The sequence below is a fragment of the Ursus maritimus genome, unplaced genomic scaffold (genome assembly GCF_017311325.1).
Source record: "Ursus maritimus isolate PB19 unplaced genomic scaffold, ASM1731132v1 scaffold_11, whole genome shotgun sequence".
Taxonomy (NCBI): domain Eukaryota; kingdom Metazoa; phylum Chordata; class Mammalia; order Carnivora; family Ursidae; genus Ursus; species Ursus maritimus.
In genome coordinates this window covers 42,560,498-42,583,960 of record NW_024423453.1, presented here as the reverse complement: position 1 = coordinate 42,583,960, position 23,463 = coordinate 42,560,498, and the positions used below count along the sequence as shown (strand labels likewise).

Below are 23,463 nucleotides of genomic sequence, written 5' to 3'. Positions count from 1 at the left end.
AGGAAGCCCACTTAGGCATTCTCTCCTCCACTGCTAAGACAACTGACACCCGGGGCCTTGCGGGGCGGCAGATCCATTTAGTGATCCAACAGGGTCAGGCCCCAGGGCTCTGATGGTGACTCACCCTGTTTCCCCTGTGCAAGCTACGGAGCAGACCTTCCACACGGGGAAAAGCAGGCAGACCAAAGACCTGAGTGCCAGCGTTCTCTTAGGTCAGACTGCTTTCACGCGTAATGAAGGAAAGTGGGTAGATCCCTGTGGTTGAGCCGTGAGAGCCGATTACAACGGGATCTGTTACAGGGCGGACTGGACTAATTAACCTCTGAAAACCTTCCCGGCTCTCAGAAGTTGATTGTTTCATTCTTTTTGTTTAATATATTTCAAAATATTACTTCAAAAGCATTTAAAAAGTTTAAGACCTTACCCTGTATTAACGAGTAGGATTTTTTCAGTAATATTTTAATGTAATCAATTGTTATGATGCTTATTGTATGAGTATATTAAAACCGGCTGTCTAAATATGTTAAAGCCCACTGTGGCTACGTTGTTTCTACAGCCATCTTAAGCATCAAGCGTTTTCCTCTCTCTCTAGATGACTGCAGGTCAGTCTCAGCCTAGTGGCACCTGCGTGATCACAGATTCAGAGATTATGGAAGGTCTGCTGCGTCCCAGGGACTAAGCACTTCGGGATTGTAACGGCTTTCCGTCCTAATGTTCTTCTTACTCAATGGAGCTTAATTAGCAATTAAACCAGACTCCTTTAAGCTTTTTCCTATTTGCGTCATCGTTTCAATGTTCCCAACATCTAAATTGGTCCCAATATTTAAAAGTGTCCCTTTCCAATTCCCCCTGAGGAAGAGAAGCAGGAGCTGAGAGAATTTTAACTATATGCACTCTGCCACAGGGAGATACACACACACACACACACACACACACACACACACTCTCACACTCATAGTCTCCACCATCACCAAAGTGAGGAACTATTTTAAACCTCCCCCCTGTTCAGGTTCTCCCCTTCCTCCACTCTTCCACTCCCTGGAGGCTTCTCCTCCTCTTTAGTGCTTTCTCTAATACTTCAAGTAGTGGGAAATACAGGATGATTGTCTCCTAGTCTGCTCCATCGTTAGCGGATGCTTTGGAAATGGTAGCATTCTGTTTTTAACTTTACTTTTGAAGTATTGCTATTTTGTCCAATTGAAGAAAATATTCCCAATTCTAACCCTCTGTTTTACAATATAAAATGGGGGGGAAGATATTCTCAGTTATGATTATAGTCAATATACAACAAATAAAAAGTTAAATAATCTTTGGGCCTCATATTAAGCTATGTATAAGAAAACTCAGTGGAGAGGTGATGGCCAGCTGTAAAACAGACCCTAAGTTCTGTCTGGCTGACATTTCTGAATTTTAAAAACTACTTGTGAAGCCTGAGGCTGGAGATGTGGAGACACATGCAACTTTCCTGTTTTTAGGGAACACAAAAATCAAGCCCCATTATAACCCATGGCAGGAGGCATATTAATAATCGCAGTAGTTGCCATTTATGGAGCTGCTTTATATGTCGAATTCTCATAACAGATTAAGATTTACAGAAAGAGGAAATTAAAGTTCAGAGGATAAAGTTGTTCGCCAAGAATACACAGCTAGTAAACGGTAGAACTGATGGGATTCTTGCCCGGGTGAGTGGTCCTAGTAGGGCTTCATAGTGTATTATGTGGATGCATCTGCAAAGTGCATACCTGTGTATTAACGAAATGCAAAACAGGAAAGAAAAACTTTAGGCAAATAAGAGTTAATTTAAAGGTTTAAATATTCAATTTCTGTAGCGTAAATATTCAAGTTCAAAGAGCACTGTATTGCCAGGAGCAACGCTAAACTCATACTCTCCACTGAGAGCTCATTATGACCGTGAGAGAAATACTGAGAAACAATTATGTATACAAGGTAGGAAGTTGACTGAGATGTTCATTATTTTTTCCAAAATACATGACTCATAAACAGCAGAGCTGGGATTGCAACCCCGTTCTGTTGACTCTCCATGAAAAGAATAAAAGACATTTCAGGCAAAAAGCAGGAAAGTCATGGATATGCAAAAGTATTTATATGGTATGTTTGGAAGTAACAAGTGGTACAGTGCACCCGAGAAGCACCTGAGTGTGGGGTAGTGAAAAAGAGATGGGGATGTGGAGGAAGAGGAGGAACGCGGCCAAAGGTACAAAGTGTCAGTTACAAGATAAATAAATACTGGGGATGTGACCCACAAAATGATGACGTCGTTAACACTGCAGTGTGGTATAGTTGAGAGTTGATAAGAGAGTAGTTTTAAGGGGCACCTGGGTGGCTCAGTCAGTTAAGCATCTGCCATCAGCTCAGGTCATCAACCCAGGGTCCTGGGTTTGAGCCCCGTGATGGGCTCCCTGCTCAATGGGGAGTCTGCTTCTCCCTCTCCTTCTGCCCCCTGCTCATGCTCTTTCTCTCTCACTTTTTCTCTACCTCAAATAAATAAATAAAATCTTAAAAATAGAGTAGTTTTAAGAGCTCTCATCACAAGAAAAATCATTTCTCTCCTTTTTTGGTATCTATATGAAATGATGGATGTCAACTAAATTATTGTGACAATAATTTCACAATATATGTAAGTCAAATCATTATGTTATCCACCTTAAACTTACACAGTGATGTATGTCAATTATACCTTAGTAAAACTGGAAACAAACTTATGATGATCTGAAAAACAAAACAACAACAACAAAAAAGAGGCTGGTAGGTCGCAGGCAAGTTTCGAGGGACTTTATATCCCATATAATGGAAATTGTACTTGATTCGGCAGGCCATATAAAAGTCTAAGCAATTGAGTGCATGTATTTTTAAAAGACGTCTGGTAACAGATGCATTGCCAGACAGAGGACCAGCAGCAAACAGATTAGTTAAGCTAGATGATGGCTCTGAAGGGTCTGCTAAGGAGGACGAAGCAGTGGGGATGGTAGGAGGGAACATACTACGTGATTCAGGTATGGAATCCATAGAAACATGGTCAACAGTTGAGTTTATTCAACAAGGAAAGAGATAGAAAATGATTCTGAAATTTCTTCATAGGAAAGGCAGGAATTAGAATTGGGGTTGGAATGGGGTTTGGGATTGGGATTGGGATTTTTTTTCTGGGTATTTTGAGTTTGAAGGGCTAGTGCAAGAACGAAAGTTCAGACATTCCTTAGGCGTTTAAGATACTGATCTGGAGCCCGGGGAAGAGGTCTTCATCCACGATTTAGATTTCAGATTCATCCAGGGAAAATATGTAAAATGGAATTACCCAGGGAAAGTCTGCAAGATGAGAATGTGGGGGATTCACACTACTTGAGGATCAAGCAGACAAATAGAAGCCGGTGGAATAGAGTCAGGGTATAAAAGGAACAGAACCTGGAAAAGACGGTCATGGAAACCACAGGGAGACGTTGGACTCCATAAAAGAGAAAGGTTTCAAATGTGTTTGGATTAGAATCAACTAGAAGTGTTCCTTATTTTAAGGAATTTAAGGAGATGTTAGATATAAATATATATATATAGTCTCTTTCTTGATCTTTCTGCTTTTCCATAGCATCTTGTTCTTGTTTCATGCCTGCACTGCCTTCTGATATCTCTCCAAGGACATTAATTAGAATTTTTATATTTTCTTTTGTTCTTTCAAGATCTTCATTTCTGTCAGGTTTATTTCTTCTCCTTGTCTGTTCTCCACTCTCCTTTTCATGTTGGAGAATTTCTGTAAGTAACTAACGATCTTCGGTTCTGAGTGAGGCAATAGCAAAGTCATCAGAATCTCTGAGTGGGCTGGCAGAGCTGATCGACCAGCACACTTCACTTTCAAGATGAACCAGAGAGGAAGCTGACTACTTTGCAGGACAATATACAAATGACAGTATAGAGAGTTCTTTTTTTTTTTCTTTGGGGTGGGGGGCTTTCATTTCTCCAGGGACAGATCCTCAATATTATTTACTTTGAGGATGAAAATCAGACATCTTTTTCCTGGGAGTGAAGAGAAATGGGCAAGGGGACTTGATTGTTCTGTATTTTGAGTTTACAAGAATCATCAACCTATTTTTAGCTCAATATCTCACTCCACCCCTTGTCATGTCTTGTGTCTGTCATGGTTAGGTGGGGGCAAATCTGTTCCCCACTCATCCTTATCTCCCTCCAAATATATTTCACTCTGTGTTTTCCTGTAACCACTCCCAAATCTGCTTGCATTTTCCAGAAATTTGTTGAAACATCTCACTACTTCATCCACCAAAATCTTCTTTCATTTTCTGGTAGCCTTATGGACATATACCTTATTTGACATTCTCTGCTATCATTATTGTAGACTCTCAGGAGGAAAAGAGATAAACCTGTGTAGTTCTAACCAGAAGTCGTAGCTCTTCTTTTCATAGGTGTTTCTGATGTTGGCTGATATTTTTGTTTTTCGTAGAATTTCAGAAAGAACATGTAATTCTGGGTAGACACTTAAGATGCTGTTGAGAGGGACTTTTGAAAAATCACCTACCACCTTCAGTATTTGTTAAGACAATCAGAAAGGATACTGCCTTGTCAAGGTCCCATCTAAAGCTTAAGGTGATAAAAGAAGCTTCCCGTGGTTGGTAGAATAGGAGAAATATGCTCTGAATTAGAATGGGCCGGTTCTAAATCTGGTCAGTTTCATTTATAATCTCTGCTGATGTACTAATCAGGGCAGCAGTTCTCAAACCTGGAGCCAGTTGGACTGGTTACAACCAATAGTTTTACAAAGACTGCCAAGGAGCCATCACAGAAAACTTGAGGTCTCCCAGAAGTCATGCGTAGAATCTTGGTGGATCTGCCTTCGTAATTTTCATCTGTTCTTCAAGCTATTGATGAACTGTTTACTCATCTTTTTTATCTTGAAACTGAATTGTATATTTTCCTCCATAGCAAAGATTCTCATTTTTTTTCAGTTGACATATGCATTATAGAGAACCCTTGACACTGTAGCGTTGTAAAAATCAGGGTGGTTGCAGCTATAGTAGAAGCATTGACAGAGCCATAACTTTGATGTTGTCTTGGCTGAGCTTTTGGTATGACACTGGGGAAGGGCAAGCCACAGAGGCAGAGAACATTATGATTTGTTTATTTTTAGTAAAATATTTCCATATGTACCTGACTTATGTTCATGCTAACAAATTTTCCACATGGAATGATTCCTAAGCTCCAGAAGTGTGAAATTCAAGTAGTTGTTTTGCTGATGTCCCAGCTCTGATAGCATGGAAGGCAGCCTGTGTACTTCACGAATAGTAGACAAACAGTGATTATTTGCTATTAAGTGGGATTGAAGCCAAGACACAGTTGATGCTTATTTTACATCATTTTCAAATGCAAGATTGGAAAGATAGAACACTCATCAGGTAAGCTAAGGAAAAAGAAAGTAGAAATGGGTCAACTTCCAAGACTCAGTTTCTCAAAGGGTAGTCTCAACCACAGGCTAAGACTCACACCACTTCTGAGGTAAGGATTGTCTTCTGATTGACAACTCGCATCACTCCTCAGCTACCCTCCTGGCTTCACAGTGTTTAGAGGGGAGTGAAACGCTAATGATTATACATTAGGGTGGAATAGATGCAAGGTAAGAGAGGCATATTGAAAATACATAGTGGAGCTCAGACAGAACACGGGCTTTCCAGTCAGTCAAGACCTGGGCTTGAATCTTGGCTCTGTCCTATAATACATTCATAATCTTAGACAAATCTTGAGAAACCAGCCTTCAACCTATATTTTTAAAAAATCAAGTAAGATAGCTCACCTGCCCTCAAGCAACTTACAGGAGAGGCAGATAATCAATCAGTAAGAACAAAGGGTGAGGACTACTGTGTCAGGAGAATGTATAGGGTGCTGTGGGATAGAGAAAGGGGCATCCAAATCAGACCGGAAGTCAGGGAAAGCTTCCCAGAGATGTGAGCTTTGGAAGATCAAGAGGGTAGTATAGGGACAGGAATTCCAGGCAGAAGCCAAGTCATTGGAGGTCATGTGTATGTGCTCAAGACCTGGACTGCATCTTCTAGACATGGAGAGCCAAGGGAAATTTTCAATAAGGAAGTCAGGGTTTCAATTCAGGATGTTGGATGGAGCAGTTGAGTGGCAGTGTGGGGAATCGACAGGGGCAGATGAGACTTGCAGTAGGAAGATTGATGAACAAACAAGTACGCCAGGTGGGAAAGGATACAATGAAGATGGAACATTCCAGGTAAAGATGATGAGGGGTTGAGGATACAGAGACCAACTTGTCTTGGTTTGCCCAGGACTGTCCTGGTTTAAAAAAAACAAAAACCTGAAAGTCCCATATCCCAGGAAACCCTTCAGTCCAGGAGGGTTGATCAGCCTACCTGAGCTCGGAAGGCAGGACAGAAATGGTTGGGAACACTGAGCCAAGTGTATTCAGGAGGTAAAATTGGTAAGACTCACAATTAGCTGGGTTTTGGAAGGTTGGTGACAGAAATGGAGAAGTTGAAGACACTGAGAAGGTTTTGAATTTAGTTACAGGAGAGAGTTGTACCATCATCTAAGAGAGAGAAAATCACTGTGTATAAATTCTTTCAGCTTGTCGACTTTTCCCCCTACTCTGTAGTTCTAACCAATCATGCATTTTTGTATGTGTATTAATCATGCCGCATCCTCTCGTAATTCTACAGTTTCTATTGATTTTGAATTTGGATCTACAAAAAATAGAAATGCAAAGCAATCTCTTAGTGGCTCTATCTTTTGTTGGTACAGTAAAATGGACACGTTGTAATATCCAGGCCATGCATGGTAGGGTGGAGGGAATCTACTTAACCAAATAACACGTATTGGTGTTTGTGCTTTTTAGGTTGTCCTTGGTAGGAAAGGACTGAATTCTACAGTCTGTCTCCAGAAATGGCTCATTTGTTTTAAATGCCACATGACCCCCCCCCGGTGGCTTGCTGGATTTGATGCTCTAAACCCATCAAAAATAAATAAATTTCAGGCTCCCATTCTTTTTTTTTTTATTTTTTTTAAAGATTTTATTTATTTATTAGACAGAGATAGAGACAGCCAGTGAGAGAGGGAACACAAGCAGGGGGAGTGGGAGAGGAAGAAGCAGGCTCATAGCAGAGAAGCCTGACGTGGGGCTCGATCCCATAACACCGGGATCACGCCCTGAGCCGAAGGCAGACGCTTAACCACTGTGCCACCCAGGCGCCCCCCCCCCTTTTTTTTAAGATTTTATTTATTTGAGAGAGAGAGAGTGAACAAGAGAGCACAAGCTGGGGGGCGGGGGAGGCAGAGGGAGAAGCAGACTCCTTGCTGAGTAGGGAGCCCGACACAGGGCTTGATCCCAGGAGCCAAAAGCAGCCATTTAACTGACTGAGCCACCCAGGCACCACCAGGCTACAATTCTGATGAAATAAATTTTTAAATGATGCTGTTTAGAAAAAGCTAGGGGGAGAAATAAAAGTAGCTAGTCAGCTCATTTTTATGTTTTCAACAGGATATTTGATATTTATGTTGTTTTTCTAATTCTCTGGATAATGGATTACATTTCTTGATTCTTTTCCAAACCAGCTTGACTGTGCAAGCCACAGATAAAGGGATGCCCAGGCTTTCTAGTACAAGTGTGATCAAGATACAGGTGACTGATATAAATGACAACGCCCCAGCTTTTCTCCCCTCTGAAGCAGTGGAAATTGCAGAAAGTAAGTGTGCCGATCTGGAATCATGGTTTTAGCTTGTGTGATATTATCTAGGCAGGCATTCTATTCACTATGAGGGCTAATCCTCAAGAACCGTGCAACATGGACAGCTTCTGTCTTCGTTTTACGGAATAGAAAATGGATGGCCAGAAGTTAAATATCAGATGTCAAAGACGTTAAATGTTGAGGCTGGGATTTGCCTTTAAGTCGTCAGGAGCCCAGTTCCCCCGCTCAACCTGCCATTCCACACCGATGCTTTTGTGTGTGCCAACATTTCTCAAAAGCAAAATCTACTCCATGGAGGAGCACACTTTATTGACTGTGACGATCATTCTAAAGCTCCTCTGAGAAGAAGCGATGTCCTTAGACTGACAATTTTGGCAGTCTTTGCAGTGAACGAATGGCAAGTGATAAGTGAAGGGATGTGCATTTCAGAGTCATCACTTTCCTCTAGTGTAAACTCAACTTCAGCATTGACAGAAAAATTTTACCCACATTCATGGAAGGGGTAGAAAATACAAAATTTTACACGATATGCTAATTAACCCCAGTTGTTTGGGTCCCTGGGTTCTGTGACTCCATAGTATGCAGTCCCAAAGTTTGTCCATGGTCAGTGGCTGTAATGGTAAATCCGACCCAACTCTATCATTGAAATTGCAAAAAGTGCGGGCCCCTCTCTTGCCTCTCTCCTTTCACTCTTAGTATCCAACTCATTCTTAAGATGTTTCTAACATTTTAGATGTTCAGTTTCCAAGCAAATTACCACTCACCAAGGGATATATTTGTAGATGTATAGGGATGCCTACAAACACTCTAAAATAGTCTACAAAGAAAACATTCTCCAGTTCCGCCGCCTCTCACCCATTCGATATGCTTCCATTTGTTTTTACTGAAGGTCCTATTCTTAAGTATGTGCATTAGCCTCAAAATGCAGCAATGTGCCCATTATAAACACATCACAAGAACAAATGGCACAAATCAACACATATACTGAATAGTGTAAGGAGTGGTTGATGCCCGTCCGGAGTGTTCAAGCCTGAAATATGAAAATTACAGGAGTCTCATATATAGGGGAACTATTCTGAGTAGCTTGGCATCCTCTTTCTACCTGCACCATACTCATAAGCTTAAAGACGAGGTCCCTTTTATGACAGTTTAGACTAAAAGAACAGATGTCGTGTGTTAGGCATTTAGCATGCCATCTATTTTGTGATATTAGAGATTTGCTTTTATCACTAGCACGACGTATATTTTGTCTTTCCATAGTCTGGATAATTTTGAGAGTCAGATTTTAAGAGAAGGAAGCAGCACATGTGCCACTCCAAAAGCAGTAGTTTTATAAAAATACGTATAAGGAACTAAGTATTTCTAACTTAGTATACACGTATTGTCATTTACTGTTTCAAAATTGTATGCTTTGTATTAACGTTCTGAGTAATAACCTTCTTCCCATCCATATCCCCCATGAATACATGATTTTAATACAGAAACTACATAAGACAAATAAGTGGCTGAGAATGTTTCTTGGTCCGGAATTGTGTTGCATGCATATGATAAAAAAATGCAATATAAAAATCGAATATACTCTACCTCCTCAATTCCCTACTCAGTGGTAAATTTGCACTTTATTGGGCTCATAAATTCTTCAGAGTTTTTGTTCAGCTCGTAATGAGCTTTGTATGAGAAATCATGCCAAGAAATAGCAAATCATGTTGGACTTAAAGTAAAAATGTTTGGGTTGAGCTATTAAAGAAAAGTATTTCAAAGGATGAATTTTAATGGAGGCTGACATTGGTCATGACTATTGCAGATTCTTTGCCTGGTGTAGTTGTGACTCAGATATCAGTTCATGATGTGGATTTGAATCCAGCTTTCATCTTCAATTTCGCCAAAGAGAGTAATCCTGGAACCAAGTTTGCTATTGATCGAAATACTGGAACAGTGGTGCTAGTGAAAACATTGGATTTTGAAGAAGCTTCCGAATATGAGCTGTTCATCCAAATTTCGGATACCATGCATGAAACAGAGGGAATGCTCATTGTCCGTGTGGTGGACGTCAATGATAACCCACCTGTATTTTCTCAAGATTCTTACCAGGTAAAGAGCTGAAGGAGATCCTGAAAGCAGAGCCAAAGTGGAAAAGAATAAGGAATAATGTAAGCTTACCGGTGTTGACAGACTGATGTAGGCAGACAGTATCCATAGGTTTTAGTGCCTTAGTTGCTGAGGGCTGGATATTCAATATCCTGGAAGCTCATATGGAATTGAAGAGCTCATTCAGTTCGGTTTCTTAGGGACTTATCGCATCATTTTTTTTTTTTTTTTTTTTTAGTTTGTAGGGATTAGAGTCCAGTTGTTCATAACAATCAGAACTGGCCTAATATTTGCAAAGGTATCAGACAGTACGGTGGTTTGGATTATCAGCACTTAATTTGGGAAAACTCTTTCTTTCCTAGGCATATTTTTGGAATATACTGATGAACATTTTGCAGAAACAAATCATGAACAAAACTGTGAAGTGGAAATTTTATTTTTTTTAAAGCTTTGTATATGTTTAGAGAAGTAAGGACAATAATAGCATTCAACTAAACCCTTGGAAGTGGGCTTCAGGACTTCTGAGTTAGCAATGCATGGTTTAAGCGTAAACACAGAAGGGAAACTAACCTAAGTAATGGTCTTCTGTATGTAATACGACAGTAGTGGTTTTATTAACTATCCTCTACCACGCAGAAATAATTTAGATGGATTTTTTTTCATAATAAAAAAATCAAAACTAAATGAAATTTTTAAATTGTTGTGTTTTTGAATTCTGAAACTATAAAACAATATCCTTAATATATCAACCCTATGAATTACTATGTGTGTTTTCCATAAATAAAAGGACTGCAAGGATTTTACTCTCCGGCCCTGTTCATGAAAATAGCTCTAGCTTGTAAGCACAAGGCTCATTTCTCTCTTTTTCCTTCAGGTCACTGTTCCCGAATTGGTGCCTGTGGGATACTCAGTGCTGACCGTGGCAGCCACGGACCTAGAAAGCAATGAGAACATTACTTACAGAATCCTTTCCTCTTCTAGGGAATTTTCAATCGATCCAATGAATGGTGAGTTATTTATTGTGGCTTTAGTGTTCACGGGTTTGAGTTACAGGGTAGAAGCCTGAAATAATCTTTTCCAAATGCTCCTAAAATGTTTCCACCTCACCCCCCTGATATTATAGATGCCACCCTTCTTATTTCTCTTCACATCAAATGCTGTGGTAGCAAATGCTGCTGTTATTTCTCTTCTCCAACATCTCAATGGTTGGAAAGCAAAAGGAAATGATTACATGCTGGCAAAGGCACAGAACTTCAGAGACCCCAATGTAGTAAACACCCAGCTCATCAGTCCAACCAAGGACAGTTTAGGTAATTATCCTGGGCCTCGACAAGCATCAGAACGAAAGCAAAGGGATTAATTTGGTACTGAGGACTTCGTGTTGCGAGAGTGTGGAGGTTTTTTTCCCAAGCCAAGTACATGCAGTTCAGTAATAGCATAATACATTCAATAAGGATAAGAAATTTAAAAAATGATTTGAGCATCTCTACTGAGAACAATTATTGCGGTATTTCAGTTTATTTGATGCCTTCCAAGGTTCCTTATATTGGTATCAGAGAGCAAGTCGTTTGTGGTCATGACATGCATTCAGGCAAAAGTGATTTCAGATTAGAACAGTTAAGAATTATATAGCGGAAGCATAACAATGGGTAGACAGTAAAAATTAAATTTGATGTGATATTATGATTACCAAAACATTGTCCCTAGCAGAGCACACTCTAGAAAAGAGCAGGGCCTGGGACGTGTTACACCATGTGTTCCGCGTCTCTACACACCGCTGCATTATTTCATAAGTGGGAGCTGATTTAACAATGAACCTCAGTTTGACGGATGGTAAGTAAACTTATTGTGGGGATCACTTTGCAATATATACAGATATCAAATCATTAGGCTGTACACCTGAAACTAGCGCAATGTTATATGTTAATTATATCTCAATTAAAAAAAAAATTAACCTCGGAATTGCCCCAAAGAAGAATTTAATCACAAAATGGCAGTATGAGGCCCATGGAGTGTTGTAACAGGGAGAAGTAGGTCATGTTGCCACACAGCCTGTGGAATGTTACTGTACGGATATAAACATGTCAGAAACTTGGCTCTTCTTTTCTCCTCTCTCTCTTTTTTTGGGGGTGGGGGATGCACAGTGCTCAGATGACATCCACTGCTGTCCTGGCCACAACACATCACAGTGTGTGAGGTGGTCCCTCTGAGCACTTAATCCCAGCAACATTTTGCTTGCATGCATGACCAACAAGCTTTACAATACTGATTAGAATGTTTTTAAAACATTAAATGGGGGCTTCTGGGTGGTGCAGTCGATTAAGAGTGATTTCAGCTCAGGTCACGATCTTGGGGTCGTGAGACCGAGCCCATGTCGGGCTCCGTGCTCAGTGTGGAGTCTGCTTGAGATTCTCTCCCTTTCTGCCCTTTCCCCTTCCCTTTCTCCCTCTCTTTCTCTCTAAAAATAAATAAATCTTTAAAAAACATTAAATGTTACCAGATCAATTTAGTTCCTGGTGAAACTCTAACTACATATTTCTATATTAAAAATAATAAAATGCATTAAATGTATTTCATCAATAAGAGGGAAATCCACTTGCTGAATTAATGAAGAGCTTTAGGAAAGACACTCCATAAGTAAGCAATAGTTGTAACTCTATACTCACTCTATACTACTACTAGAGGTAGTAACTCTGTATACTACCTCCGTTTGACTAGAGTGAATGTCAACCAGTGTTTCCAGAATCAATATCTTTATACTAGAATGTCTCTATACATGTGTCTATGGATAGTAGAATGGGATATAGATTTTTCAAATAAGAATACATTTTCTTAAAAAAATGGTAACAAGGCAGCTTATTATACAAAAATAAAGTTAAGAGACATTTTCGGCAAAGTCATCTTCAAGTGGCACATATATTTAATAGAGTGAATGCCAGGAGACTATTACTTCTGGATCTTAAGTGTTACCAAAAAATAAATATAAAAATTTAAAATTTCTGTTTGGATTTACTCTTAGTTGTACCTTGAATCAACAAATCTAGCAAATAACTAAACTCATTAGTAAATATTTGATAAATGTTTACTGACAACTGGATCCTGAAAATTTAATTTCACAGCGTTAAAATGCTATGTCTTGTTTTTCAGGCACAATATTTACTATCAATCCTATATTACTTCTGGATAAAAAATCAACAGTTCAGTTTCTTGTTGAAGCCAGTGATGGTGGAATTCCTGACCTGAGGGCTCTCACCTTAGTAGAGATAGAAATACAAGATATGAACAATTATGCTCCTGAGTTTGCAGTAGAATATTATAATCTCAGCTTGAGGGAAGATGCTCAAATTGGAGGCACGCTTGTCACATTTTCCACCATTGACCATGACTGGACCCGTGAAAACACACATGCTGATTATTCCATCATCAGTGGTAATTCACAGAACAATTTCCGTGTGGAAACTAGTTTCATTCATTCAGAATATCCTTATAAGCAAGTTGGTTACCTGGTGTTGCTTCATAGTCTGGATAGAGAAGCAGCTGCCAGTCACAAGCTTGTCATTCTGGCATCTGACCATGGCTTCCCTCCATTGAGCTCCACAGCCACTGTAGCAATAGAAGTCCTTGATGTCAATGATAATCCTCCGAAATTCCACGGTCTGAAATACCACGCCCATGTCAAGGAAAGCACCCCCCTGGGGAGTCACATCACTGTGGTCTCTGCAACTGACCGTGACGTGGGTTCACATGCAGAAATCATCTACCACATAATCTCTGGAAATGAGAAGGGGCATTTTCACTTGGAAGAAACAACTGGGGTTCTTTATTTGATTAAACCTCTGGATTATGAAGAAACGACAAAATTCACTTTAACTGTTCAAGCTTCAGATGAAGAAAAGAAGCATTTTTCTTTCGCAGTTGTGTTCATCAATGTCCTGGATGATAATGACCACGCACCCCAGTTTATGTTCTCAAGCTTAACTTGTGCCGTTCCTGAAAATGTGCCTGTTTTCTCCACTGTATGTTCCGTACGTGCTTCGGATTCTGACGCGGGTCCTTACGGAGAACTGGTCTATTCTGTGTTGTCGCCCTGTTCCGTCACTCGTGGGCTGCCTCGTGATCGTGATCCCTTCCTCATTGACCCTTTAACAGGAGATATTCACACTCAGCAAGTCCTCGACTATGAAAATGACAGGAAGTACTGTCTCACAGTGCAGGCAAAAGACAAAGGGGACTCAACAGCCACTTTAATGGTTTGGCTGGATATCGAAGGGATAGATGAGTTTGAACCCATTTTTACTCAAGAGGAGTATTTTTTCAACCTTCCAGAGAAGAATAAAGCCAGAGAGCTGATTGGCAGAGTGGAAGCGTCAGATGCAGACGCGGGTATGGATGGAGTTGTTCTCTACTCTTTGGAGACTCCATCGCCTTTCTTTCTAGTGAATAAAACTAATGGAAATATCTATTTGACTGGAGCACCTCCCCTAATAAGAAGTCAGTTCCATGAACAAGACGCCATTGAAATGAAAATCATCGCTCATAGCCCCAAACCAGAGTCCAAGTTCACAGTCTGTACTGTTTTCGTGAACATGTCTTCTTTCTCAGAAGGACAACACTCAGTCGTATCGGGCAGCGGCTTTTCCATCAGCCTCACGGTCTCCTTTTTAGTGTTTCTGATACTCATCTTCATTCTGATTGTACTGATTTTAAGACATAAGCAAAAAGACGCAGCAAGCAATTACGAAAAAAAGAAAACATCGTCATCCTTAGATATCAGTTTGAGACTGACCACAGACGGCAGCACGCTCAAGACCTTCCAGAAAACTAACGAGGGCAGTAACGAGGCAGTGCCCGCGGCCTCCCTGCCTGAGTGGTTGAGCTTAATAAGTATCATGGAGAAGGACATTGTGAATCTGTACAGGCACTCAAACTCCAGTGGCCACTGTTCTGTGGAAGGAGAAACTGCAGAAGATAAGGAAATCCAGAGGATAAACGAGCATCCTTACAGAAAAGATGCTGGCTCAGCTCTGAGCGACCGGGAGTCCAGGGTCCCAGATTCTGGAATCCCAAGGGACTCGGACCAGCTCTCCTGCTTGTCTGGAGAAACCGATGTGGTGCTCATTGCTGAAAGAGCAGAAACCAGCCACGCATTTGAGGAAGAAGATCGAGAAGGCTGTGGCACAACTTATGTTCAAAGTAATGTGTTAACCCAGACATTAAAGAGGAGAGAGATAAAAGAGAGCATCCAGGCTGATGTCAGGAGAGCGTCTGTCTTTATTTCAGAAGATCAGGAAGCAAGGTGCGCGGCTCCTTCTACCCAGAGAACCTCTAATCACGATGTGAGAGGCAACTACCACTGGGATTATCTCCTCAGCTGGGAACCCAAGTTCCAGCCTCTCGCCTTGGTATTTAACGATATTGCAAAACTAAAGGACGAACATTTACAGACACCTGGCATTCCTAAAGAGAAGTCTTTGGTTTTCCCACCACCTTTGATTACCGCAGTCGCCCAGCCCGGGATTAAAGCAGTTCCACCACGAATGCCAGCCAGAATCCCAGGGCAAGTGTTTCACAAATACCCACACTCCCCACTTCCCTACCATCTCACTTCTCTGCCCGAAGCCATGACTCCCAGCTTTTCTCCATCTCTTTTCCTGCTGACCGCACAGACCCCTGCCGTGACCCCACGGTCGTCATGTGGGGAATCATCGGGAACACATCTGAGTGGTACATGCCATGAACTTAAAGCAGAAGATGAAGTTGAAATATAACATGATTGTGATGTCAGAGCAGCTGCCCACCATTGGTCGTGAATGGTTGAACAAGACATTCTTAAGCTAGCTCTTCAAGATGGGTTAAAATGCAGTCAGGGTTTTAATATCTCCTCATTTAAGTTTCTCAAATTTCGTCCAGCCTTAATGAGAAGTTACCCCCTCTTTTAACCTTTCTGTTTGCTCTCAGGACTCAAGTTTGTATATATAAGTGGTGTATATCCTGTCATACCTGGTTTTCTGTATGATTAAATCTCCAAAGGACACCATGAGCTAGACTGACTGCCAAAATGTTTCCAGGAAAATAAATGGAAAATAAGTATAGTGCAGTCACATTACTGCTGATTACACTGCTATATTTAAAATAGATTAGCAAAGACTGAGTAAGGAGTGAATGTAGGACAGAAAATAATGGAGAGGGGAAATGGGAAACAATAAACTTAAATGTTAAAATGAAGTGATTTTTCTGTAGATCTGGTGTGTTTAGAGATATATTTCTCTCCTTTCCCCATATGCCACACTTAGGGAGTTTTGCCATAATTTGAATTTTAATATGGTGTCTTTTGGAAATCGAATGAGAAATTAAGAATGAAGTCTATCATAACTGTGCCAAATAAGAAAATTATTCCTGATTAAGTGAACCAGAAATGCATGTTCTTGACAGAGGGCCAGGATTGATAGAAGCAATAAGTATATGGTTGACTGCCACCCAGGACATATTTGCTTGGCCTTCATTATAAACAGAATGATGGTTTGTTTGTTTGTTTTTCAATGCCCTGTCTTATAACATGGTACAGACACAGGCATTAAGTTTTAAAGATTAATTTGTAGGTATTCTTCATTTATTTCCTTCTAGAAACAGTAATTTTGGGTGTGAAATAATTTATCCATTCAAAAATCAAAGTTTGCCTAGATAAAATTATGTTATTAGCTAATAATAAATTTCATAGAGTAATTTAGCACTATATTTTTAAATGAAGATTTTTTATATAAATATTTCTACTATAAAAATTAAGAATGGATGTCAGGAGTCTCTCTTCCATTTGTTCATACTCACCTTTAGCTTTAACTGTCATTAGATGGGGCAATTTGGCACCATGGTTAAAATAATTGTTTTGTACAGTTACCGTTTCAGATATATAGTGGTGTTGTGTGGTGCTTACATGCAATGCTAGATCCTTCTCTCTGGTGAGCTTGAGAATCCACCGAAGATTCTTATCCCTTCCAGGAAAGCAGAGCGCATGATGCTGCTGATGGTCCAGAAGTCATCCGTGGTAGGCAACATGGCCAGGATTTGGGATAAGAGTATAGGATTCTAATGTCAAGTCTAGAAGGCATCTGACATGGTTTTCGTAATAGTTAGTGTGAGCTGCTGCTGTAGAAATATTTCCTTTATTTTTTTTTTCAATAGGCCTCATCTGTAAAATTATGTGAGGTACCTAATTTCTCTTAACTAGAAAACCTTGCAGGATGTCGTGTTTCATATCTGGTTTTGTAGATAAATAATTCTAAGGCTTCCTGTGATGATTTTATTAATTATGTATCTGCTGATTCTTAGATTGGGAACAAGTATATAAAACCACATCAGAAATTGTATGAAACATGAAGGCTTTCGGACAAGCTTAGAAGCCTAAGGAAAGTCATTTAGTCATGGAACACTTAAATATTAAAGGATAGATGCGTGTCTTTCCTTTTTTTTCATGGCATACAGGGAAGAAGATTTCATGGTTTTCCTAAAAAAATTAATCATTTTAGTGTTCCAATATTTATTCTCTCTTTGACTTCCTTCAAAAAATTACTTAGAGCCTAAAAGAAAACCTGTACTGACTTTTTTTTTCCTAATTATATATGGAAGTCTTGTTTTGCAACAGATTGATTTCTAAGAACCGAAAACATTTTGTTGTTTTTAATTAAACAGGTTCTTCATTTACTTATGTTTAAAAAAGAGTCATCCATCTCATTCTCCCCTGAGTTATTGGCCTGTGATTTATTACCCATTCCAGACACAATTCTGCATTTTTCTCGAAGTTTAATAAAAACAGAAGACATGAAGTATTTAGAGCTCTTCCTTACCAATATCTGGTGGATTTTTAATTGATGACTTTATTATACTGTATGCAGTGTCCCCCCACCACCGAACAACTGCAGCTAGTGGGGTTGAAACTGAAAATGTGAACCCACTGGCTAAGTGTTTGCAGTCAATCTTATGGCGGCCCTTTCAACTAGAGTGCTTTTTTCCCTAAGTAAACAATTTAATTCGTATAGTTTTCCTTCAAGTTTAATATTAACTTGCCTCATATGTTCTGTGTTACTTTGCTGATCTACACACCGGCTTTAGCACTCTGGAGGGGGTACAGAACTTGTTAGTGGAAAATCATATTAAGCCCCAAATTCATAAGCTATAAAATAAAAGACAGTTGTCTCTTGCGGAATTTTGGCTGCCTGAAATTCTGGACTTTCTTGTTGGCAGCCTTAAAAATACTGGTGTAAATCATTACCAAATGTATATCAAAATTCCATCTCCTAGTCGTAATCATTGAATTGGCTTCCAAAACAGATTCTTGGGCAAAGAAAGGGGGGAAAATGCTGTATCTTTAGGGATTTGGTCATTTAACTGTTCTTTAAGAATATTAAAACGTCCTACAAACTACTGGCTGCCTGCACGTACTCATAGCTCGTCTGGGATCGCTGTCCACTTGGGACAGGAGCTGCGCTTCTCTGCACCTCCAGCCGCAGCTTCACAGCCCCCCTTGCTGTGTTTTCCACAAGTTCTGGACATGAAAATGAATTATTGATTTTAAAACTATTTCTGTCAAACGTATGTTTTGTTCCTCTTGTTTTGCCATTTTATGCATACCCTAACTTTAGCTAAAAAACACAAAACCTAATTAAAAGGATCTAAGCTGACGACCCACCTCAAAGCAGTGAGGTACATGGAGTGAGTACGGTTGGCGGATTCTCACAGGATAGTACGGATAAACACGTTGGGTTTATCTTCATGTGTCGGTTGAGCTCCTGAGTCTATGGCGCCATCTGTTTGGTCACAGCGTCAGGGTGAGGAGACTTAGGAAGAGAGTTAGGCTGGAAAAATCATTCTGTCCAAGAGGAATATCAAGATCAGTGAAGCTTCAGAAGCTTGGTTTATGACCAAAACTGGGCATCCAGCCCGAGTCACTGAAGGTAGGTTTCACCCATTATGGAGGTGGAGGGAGAGAAGGAGGGAAGGCTGGAAGAGGAAATAGAAGAGTCAATCTGAAAAAGAAGAGTTTAGGGCACAGATAGAGAAATGCAAGAAGGCAAAAGGTTAGGACTTGTAGAAACTATTTTCAAGTGTAAAGATTTTGCTGAGTCATTTGTCCTTCATAGGATCATAAGAATTTTTCTTTTTTTTTTTTTGAATCTCTTTTCTCTTTCTTCCTTTCCGTTCCTTTCAAGTATCTCCCTTCATTATCTGAAAATTTAGGTTTATCAAGTTGTGAACCGAAAGCTATGTGACAATGACCAAGAATACATTCTACCATGAAAAGGTGAATTTGTTGTGGTTTTGTTTGGGGGTTCTGGAGTGTGTGTGTGTCTGTGTGTGCGTGTGTGTGTGAATTATAGTATAAAAAATTGGGAATGATTACTTTACCTGCTCACACCACATAACTTTTTTAGTAGGTGACTTTACACGTATACCAAGTAATGGATAGTTTAAAAAGCAGAAAGCAGTTGGAACAGAATATAGAATTTTAGTACCTAGTCTTTTTTTCTGATAGCTCATCCTTTTTAAAAATGAGTGCTTGCCTGATAGCTGTGATTTATATTAAAATATCATGTTTTATATAACTTAAAACCACAGATTAACACACAGACATGGTCGATAGTGTTCGAATATTGTGAATTCTATTTGAGTTCTGGTGGTATACATTATTTTGATTCCACATAGGTCAAAGAAATGTGTCTCTTAGAAACAAAATTATGGCGGTCTTAGTCCAATCCAGCCCAGCGTGGCTGGAGTGTCAGACTATACCTTTCACTTATAAACTCAGAACTTGGCTATTTGATGACAATTTAGCACTTCCTACTGTTTGGGCTACATAATTTTTCTCATTTCACCCAATATATTTGCGAAACCAAAACTGTGAAGTGAGTAATAGAGAGGGAGAAAGCATACCAAATAAATAACAGATGCACGAGTGCATCTCTTGAATGCGAAAGCATTATTTTGGTTAGAAAGCTAAATACATGGATTTCGTTGTTAGATAGTAAACCCTCAGGGCAAAGGCCTGGTCTCCACTTGTATTATGAAATACAGATGTTTCTTAGAATGAATGAGTACATATGTGAATGGGTACAGGGGGTGCTGTAAGGTGAGGGTGTGATACATAGGCCTTGAACCCATTAAGTGAGAATTCAAACCTAGTTCTGTGATTTAGCCAATCAAAAGGCAGAAAGAAAGTAACTGTACGATCTTGTCAAAATATTATAGAATATTTTAGAGAAAATCAAGTGACTAGAAATTTTTTCTGTTATCTGGTCTGTTTTCTCTTTCTTTCTCCCTTCCTCACAATATTCCTACGTTTCTTGGGAGTTTTAGATCTAATAGATGACATTATTGATGACATTAAAAACATATTGTTTGAGACAGCAACATTACATGACCAAACTCTTGGTTTCATTTAATTTCAGATCCTGTAATAACCATGGCTGCCCTATGGCTGACAGAATCAAGTTCTGTCAATAGGAAAAGAGAGTGCAGTTCTGTAGAAATGCCTAGAATGTTTAAATCAAAATTTATTGATATTTAAAGTAAAAACAATATGAGGAGTTAATGAAGGGTATGCTATATGTGCTGAAAGTGATATTTTAAACAGGTACAAGGTATTTAATAAATGTATACTAAGGAGGAGGTAAATATGAAGTTATTTATCCTCATACCATAAACAAAAATTACTTCTAGTTAGATTAATGAGTAAAAATTAAAATGAAACCATAAGAACTGGAAGAAAAGCACAGAATAAAAGTGAGAAAGATCTTTTTTAAATATAAAAGCAAAGGTAGAGTACTAAATTTGAACTTAGGACAATAGAAAGCACTGTAACAAGTTATAAGAAATAAAAACTGAGAATGTTTCATGAATTTAATCAACAAGTATGTACTTAGTACCTCTTGTGGACAAGGTATGGATCTGGGCTCCAGGAACACAGGAATCAAAAGAACAGAAAAAGCCAGTGTATTTACAATGCTTACATTTTACTGAGGGAGACAACAATAAAAATACGCTTTCAAGTACTATTAAGTGTTATGATATGAAGAAAACTAAAGAAGGGTATAGGGAAAAGCAAAGAAGAGGTTGACAAGGTGGTAGGGGAATAGAGCAGTACTATTTTGATTGAATGTTCTGGAGAGATGTCTCTGATATGATGCCATTTGAGATGAATGAAGTGAATGAGCCATCTAAAAATCCAAGGGGAAAGCAGTGAAGGTACACGTGTCAGCAAGTACGGAAGCCCTGAGGTCAGAGCCATGTGGAGTGTTTGGGAAAGTATAAGCCAGCATGGCCTAAAACCTAGTGGGAGGAAGAGTAGTAGGAAGTGAGGTCATGGAGGAAACTAGAGTTCAGATCCTTTTGGACCCTATCAGTAGGCATGGGAGAAGTTTAGTGCAGTAATAGTACCCCTGTTAATTGGTTATTGCAGTAATCTCAGCTAGTGATGATTGTAGCTCAGCATGGGCATTATAATGGAGGTGAACAGAGTCAAGTTATATATTGAAAGTAGTGTTGCTAACTCTTCATAATGAATTGAATGTGAGGTTCAGAGAAAATCAGACATGAGTCTAGGGTTTAAGAGAATTTAGGGCTGTAGAAAAAACTTTTGGAATCATCAGACTATGGATAGTAAAGTCATGGGATTGGATGAGATCACTGAGGAGTAAGTGTAAATAGAGAAAAGATCCCAGGACTGACTCCTGAAGCACTAAACAAAAAGTCAAAAAAAGAAAGAAGAGCGGCATCTGTGTGGCACAATCAGTTGGGCATCCGACTTTAGTTTTGACTGGGTTGTAATCTCAGGGTCATGGGATCCAGTCCTGCACTGGGCTCTGCACTCAGGGGAGAGTCTGCTTGGATTCTCTCTCCCTCTCACTCTGCCCCTCCTCCCCTAAAATAAATAAATAAATCTTAAAAAAGAGAGAAAGAAAGACCCAGCAAATAATTCTCAGGCAAAACTAACTTTTGAAGAAAGATAGAAAAGCAGGGTAGTCCAATATCCCAAAAGCCAAGTAGAGAAAGAGGTTTAGATTGTAGTTGGGGCAACATGCCAACATTAGTATAGATTTTAAATCTTCCCAATCACCTTACCAAATTGAGAATCTAGAACAGTAAAAGTAAAAACTCATGGACATCATCTTTAACAAAAAGTGAAATCATTTCTACAAATTCTAGAATATGAGCAGGTAAGTAAACGCACCAACTATTAGCAGTAACAGAGGGGAGAAAGTAGGAATTTCTAACTTCTTTCAGCCTGAAAACAAAGAATCACCAAAAGTACTTACCTACTTAAGGAAAGGTCTATTCTTGGAGAAGAAACCTAGCAGGCTGGTCTGAGAATAATTATCAAAACTGGGAAAGGGCTACAGAGCTCCCACTTAACTACAGATGAATGTAGAAAGACTAAAGTATAAACTATATTATGCTGATATGTCCAAGTTTCCAGAATTTCCAGAAATACACAACCAAAACTTCTAGAAGAACAGAATCCCACACCAAGTAAAGTCTACTGAAAGCAGAATTTAAATTTATATGATTAGTAAAGGGAGGGAAGTCCTAGATACAAAACAGAAAAGGGGACCAGAGAAAGTAGAAGATACAGTGAGGTCCTACTTATAAATACTTCGCAAGAACAAGAGAAGAGGGACTCTAGAGCGACGAATCTAGGAAAGATTCATGTTCTGCCACCACCCCACATGCTAACTTCCTAAAACAGGAAGTCCCATCTCAGTAAAGCACGAGGAACAGAAAATAACTTCAATATAAAATATGTTATAAGCAAAAAGACTAATTCTCTGAATGATGTGCCAATGTACAGTGAAGACATATCAGAAAATATGGCAAAAAAGGTCAAAGACAATTGTGACAATATGTCAAAACTAGCTAAAGGAAATTAAGAAAACAATAAAAACTATAAAGTTTGTATAATCAATCAGAAAAGTTCGGAGATAAAAAGACTAGCTAAGAAGAGGACATTAAGTGAAAAACAGTTCAATGAATAATTAAAAATAAAAAAATTTCAGAAGACGACACTAGAAAGAAAAAAAGTTAATAGACATTAATGAAATTATAGTAAGTGAAATAAAAAATGGAAAGGAAAAAATGAAAAACATTAAATGGAATTGAAAAACTGATAAAAGTTTTAGAGCTGATAGATTTAGCAGGATGGAAAAAAAAAGATTTAACACATGTCTAAATGTAATTCCTAAAGGAGGGAACTAAAGAAATGAAACAGAACAAATATAAAAACTGTAATTCAATAAAGCTTTCCAGACAAAAATCCAAAATTTGAATTTACATATTAAAAAGGTATACAAATCAACAGACAGCAGTTAATACCAAGATATATTTTAAAAATCTATTGGCTTCAAAGAGAAAGAATATATCCTTTGGACCTCCAGATAAAAAAGCCATGTTACAGGAAAGGAATGTAAAATTGACTTGCTTTTCAATAGCAGTATTTTAAGCCAGAAAACTGTAGGGTACTATTTTTAAGATACTTGAAGATAATGGAAGCCAAAAATGTGTATCTACCTAAACTTATCTTTATCTGTCATGAGTGAGGCTATGAATATGTAAAACCTCAAGGAAAATTCCTGAAGAATCAACTAGAGAATGAATTCAGACAACTGAG

General features: G+C 39.1%; 1 protein-coding gene across 1 annotated transcript in view; it reads left to right on the top strand.

Moving 5' to 3' along the window:
* DCHS2 (dachsous cadherin-related 2) overlaps positions 1-15,577 on the top strand; it is a 238,410-nt gene extending 222,833 nt beyond the window's left edge. Inside the window, exons 18-21 of the mRNA XM_040625493.1 lie at positions 7,588-7,718; positions 9,526-9,812; positions 10,684-10,816; positions 12,957-15,577. Coding sequence (XP_040481427.1) covers positions 7,588-7,718; positions 9,526-9,812; positions 10,684-10,816; positions 12,957-15,577 — 3,172 coding nt within the window. The remainder of the gene's footprint in view (positions 1-7,587; positions 7,719-9,525; positions 9,813-10,683; positions 10,817-12,956) is intronic.
* Positions 15,578-23,463: the final 7,886 nt, after the last annotated feature.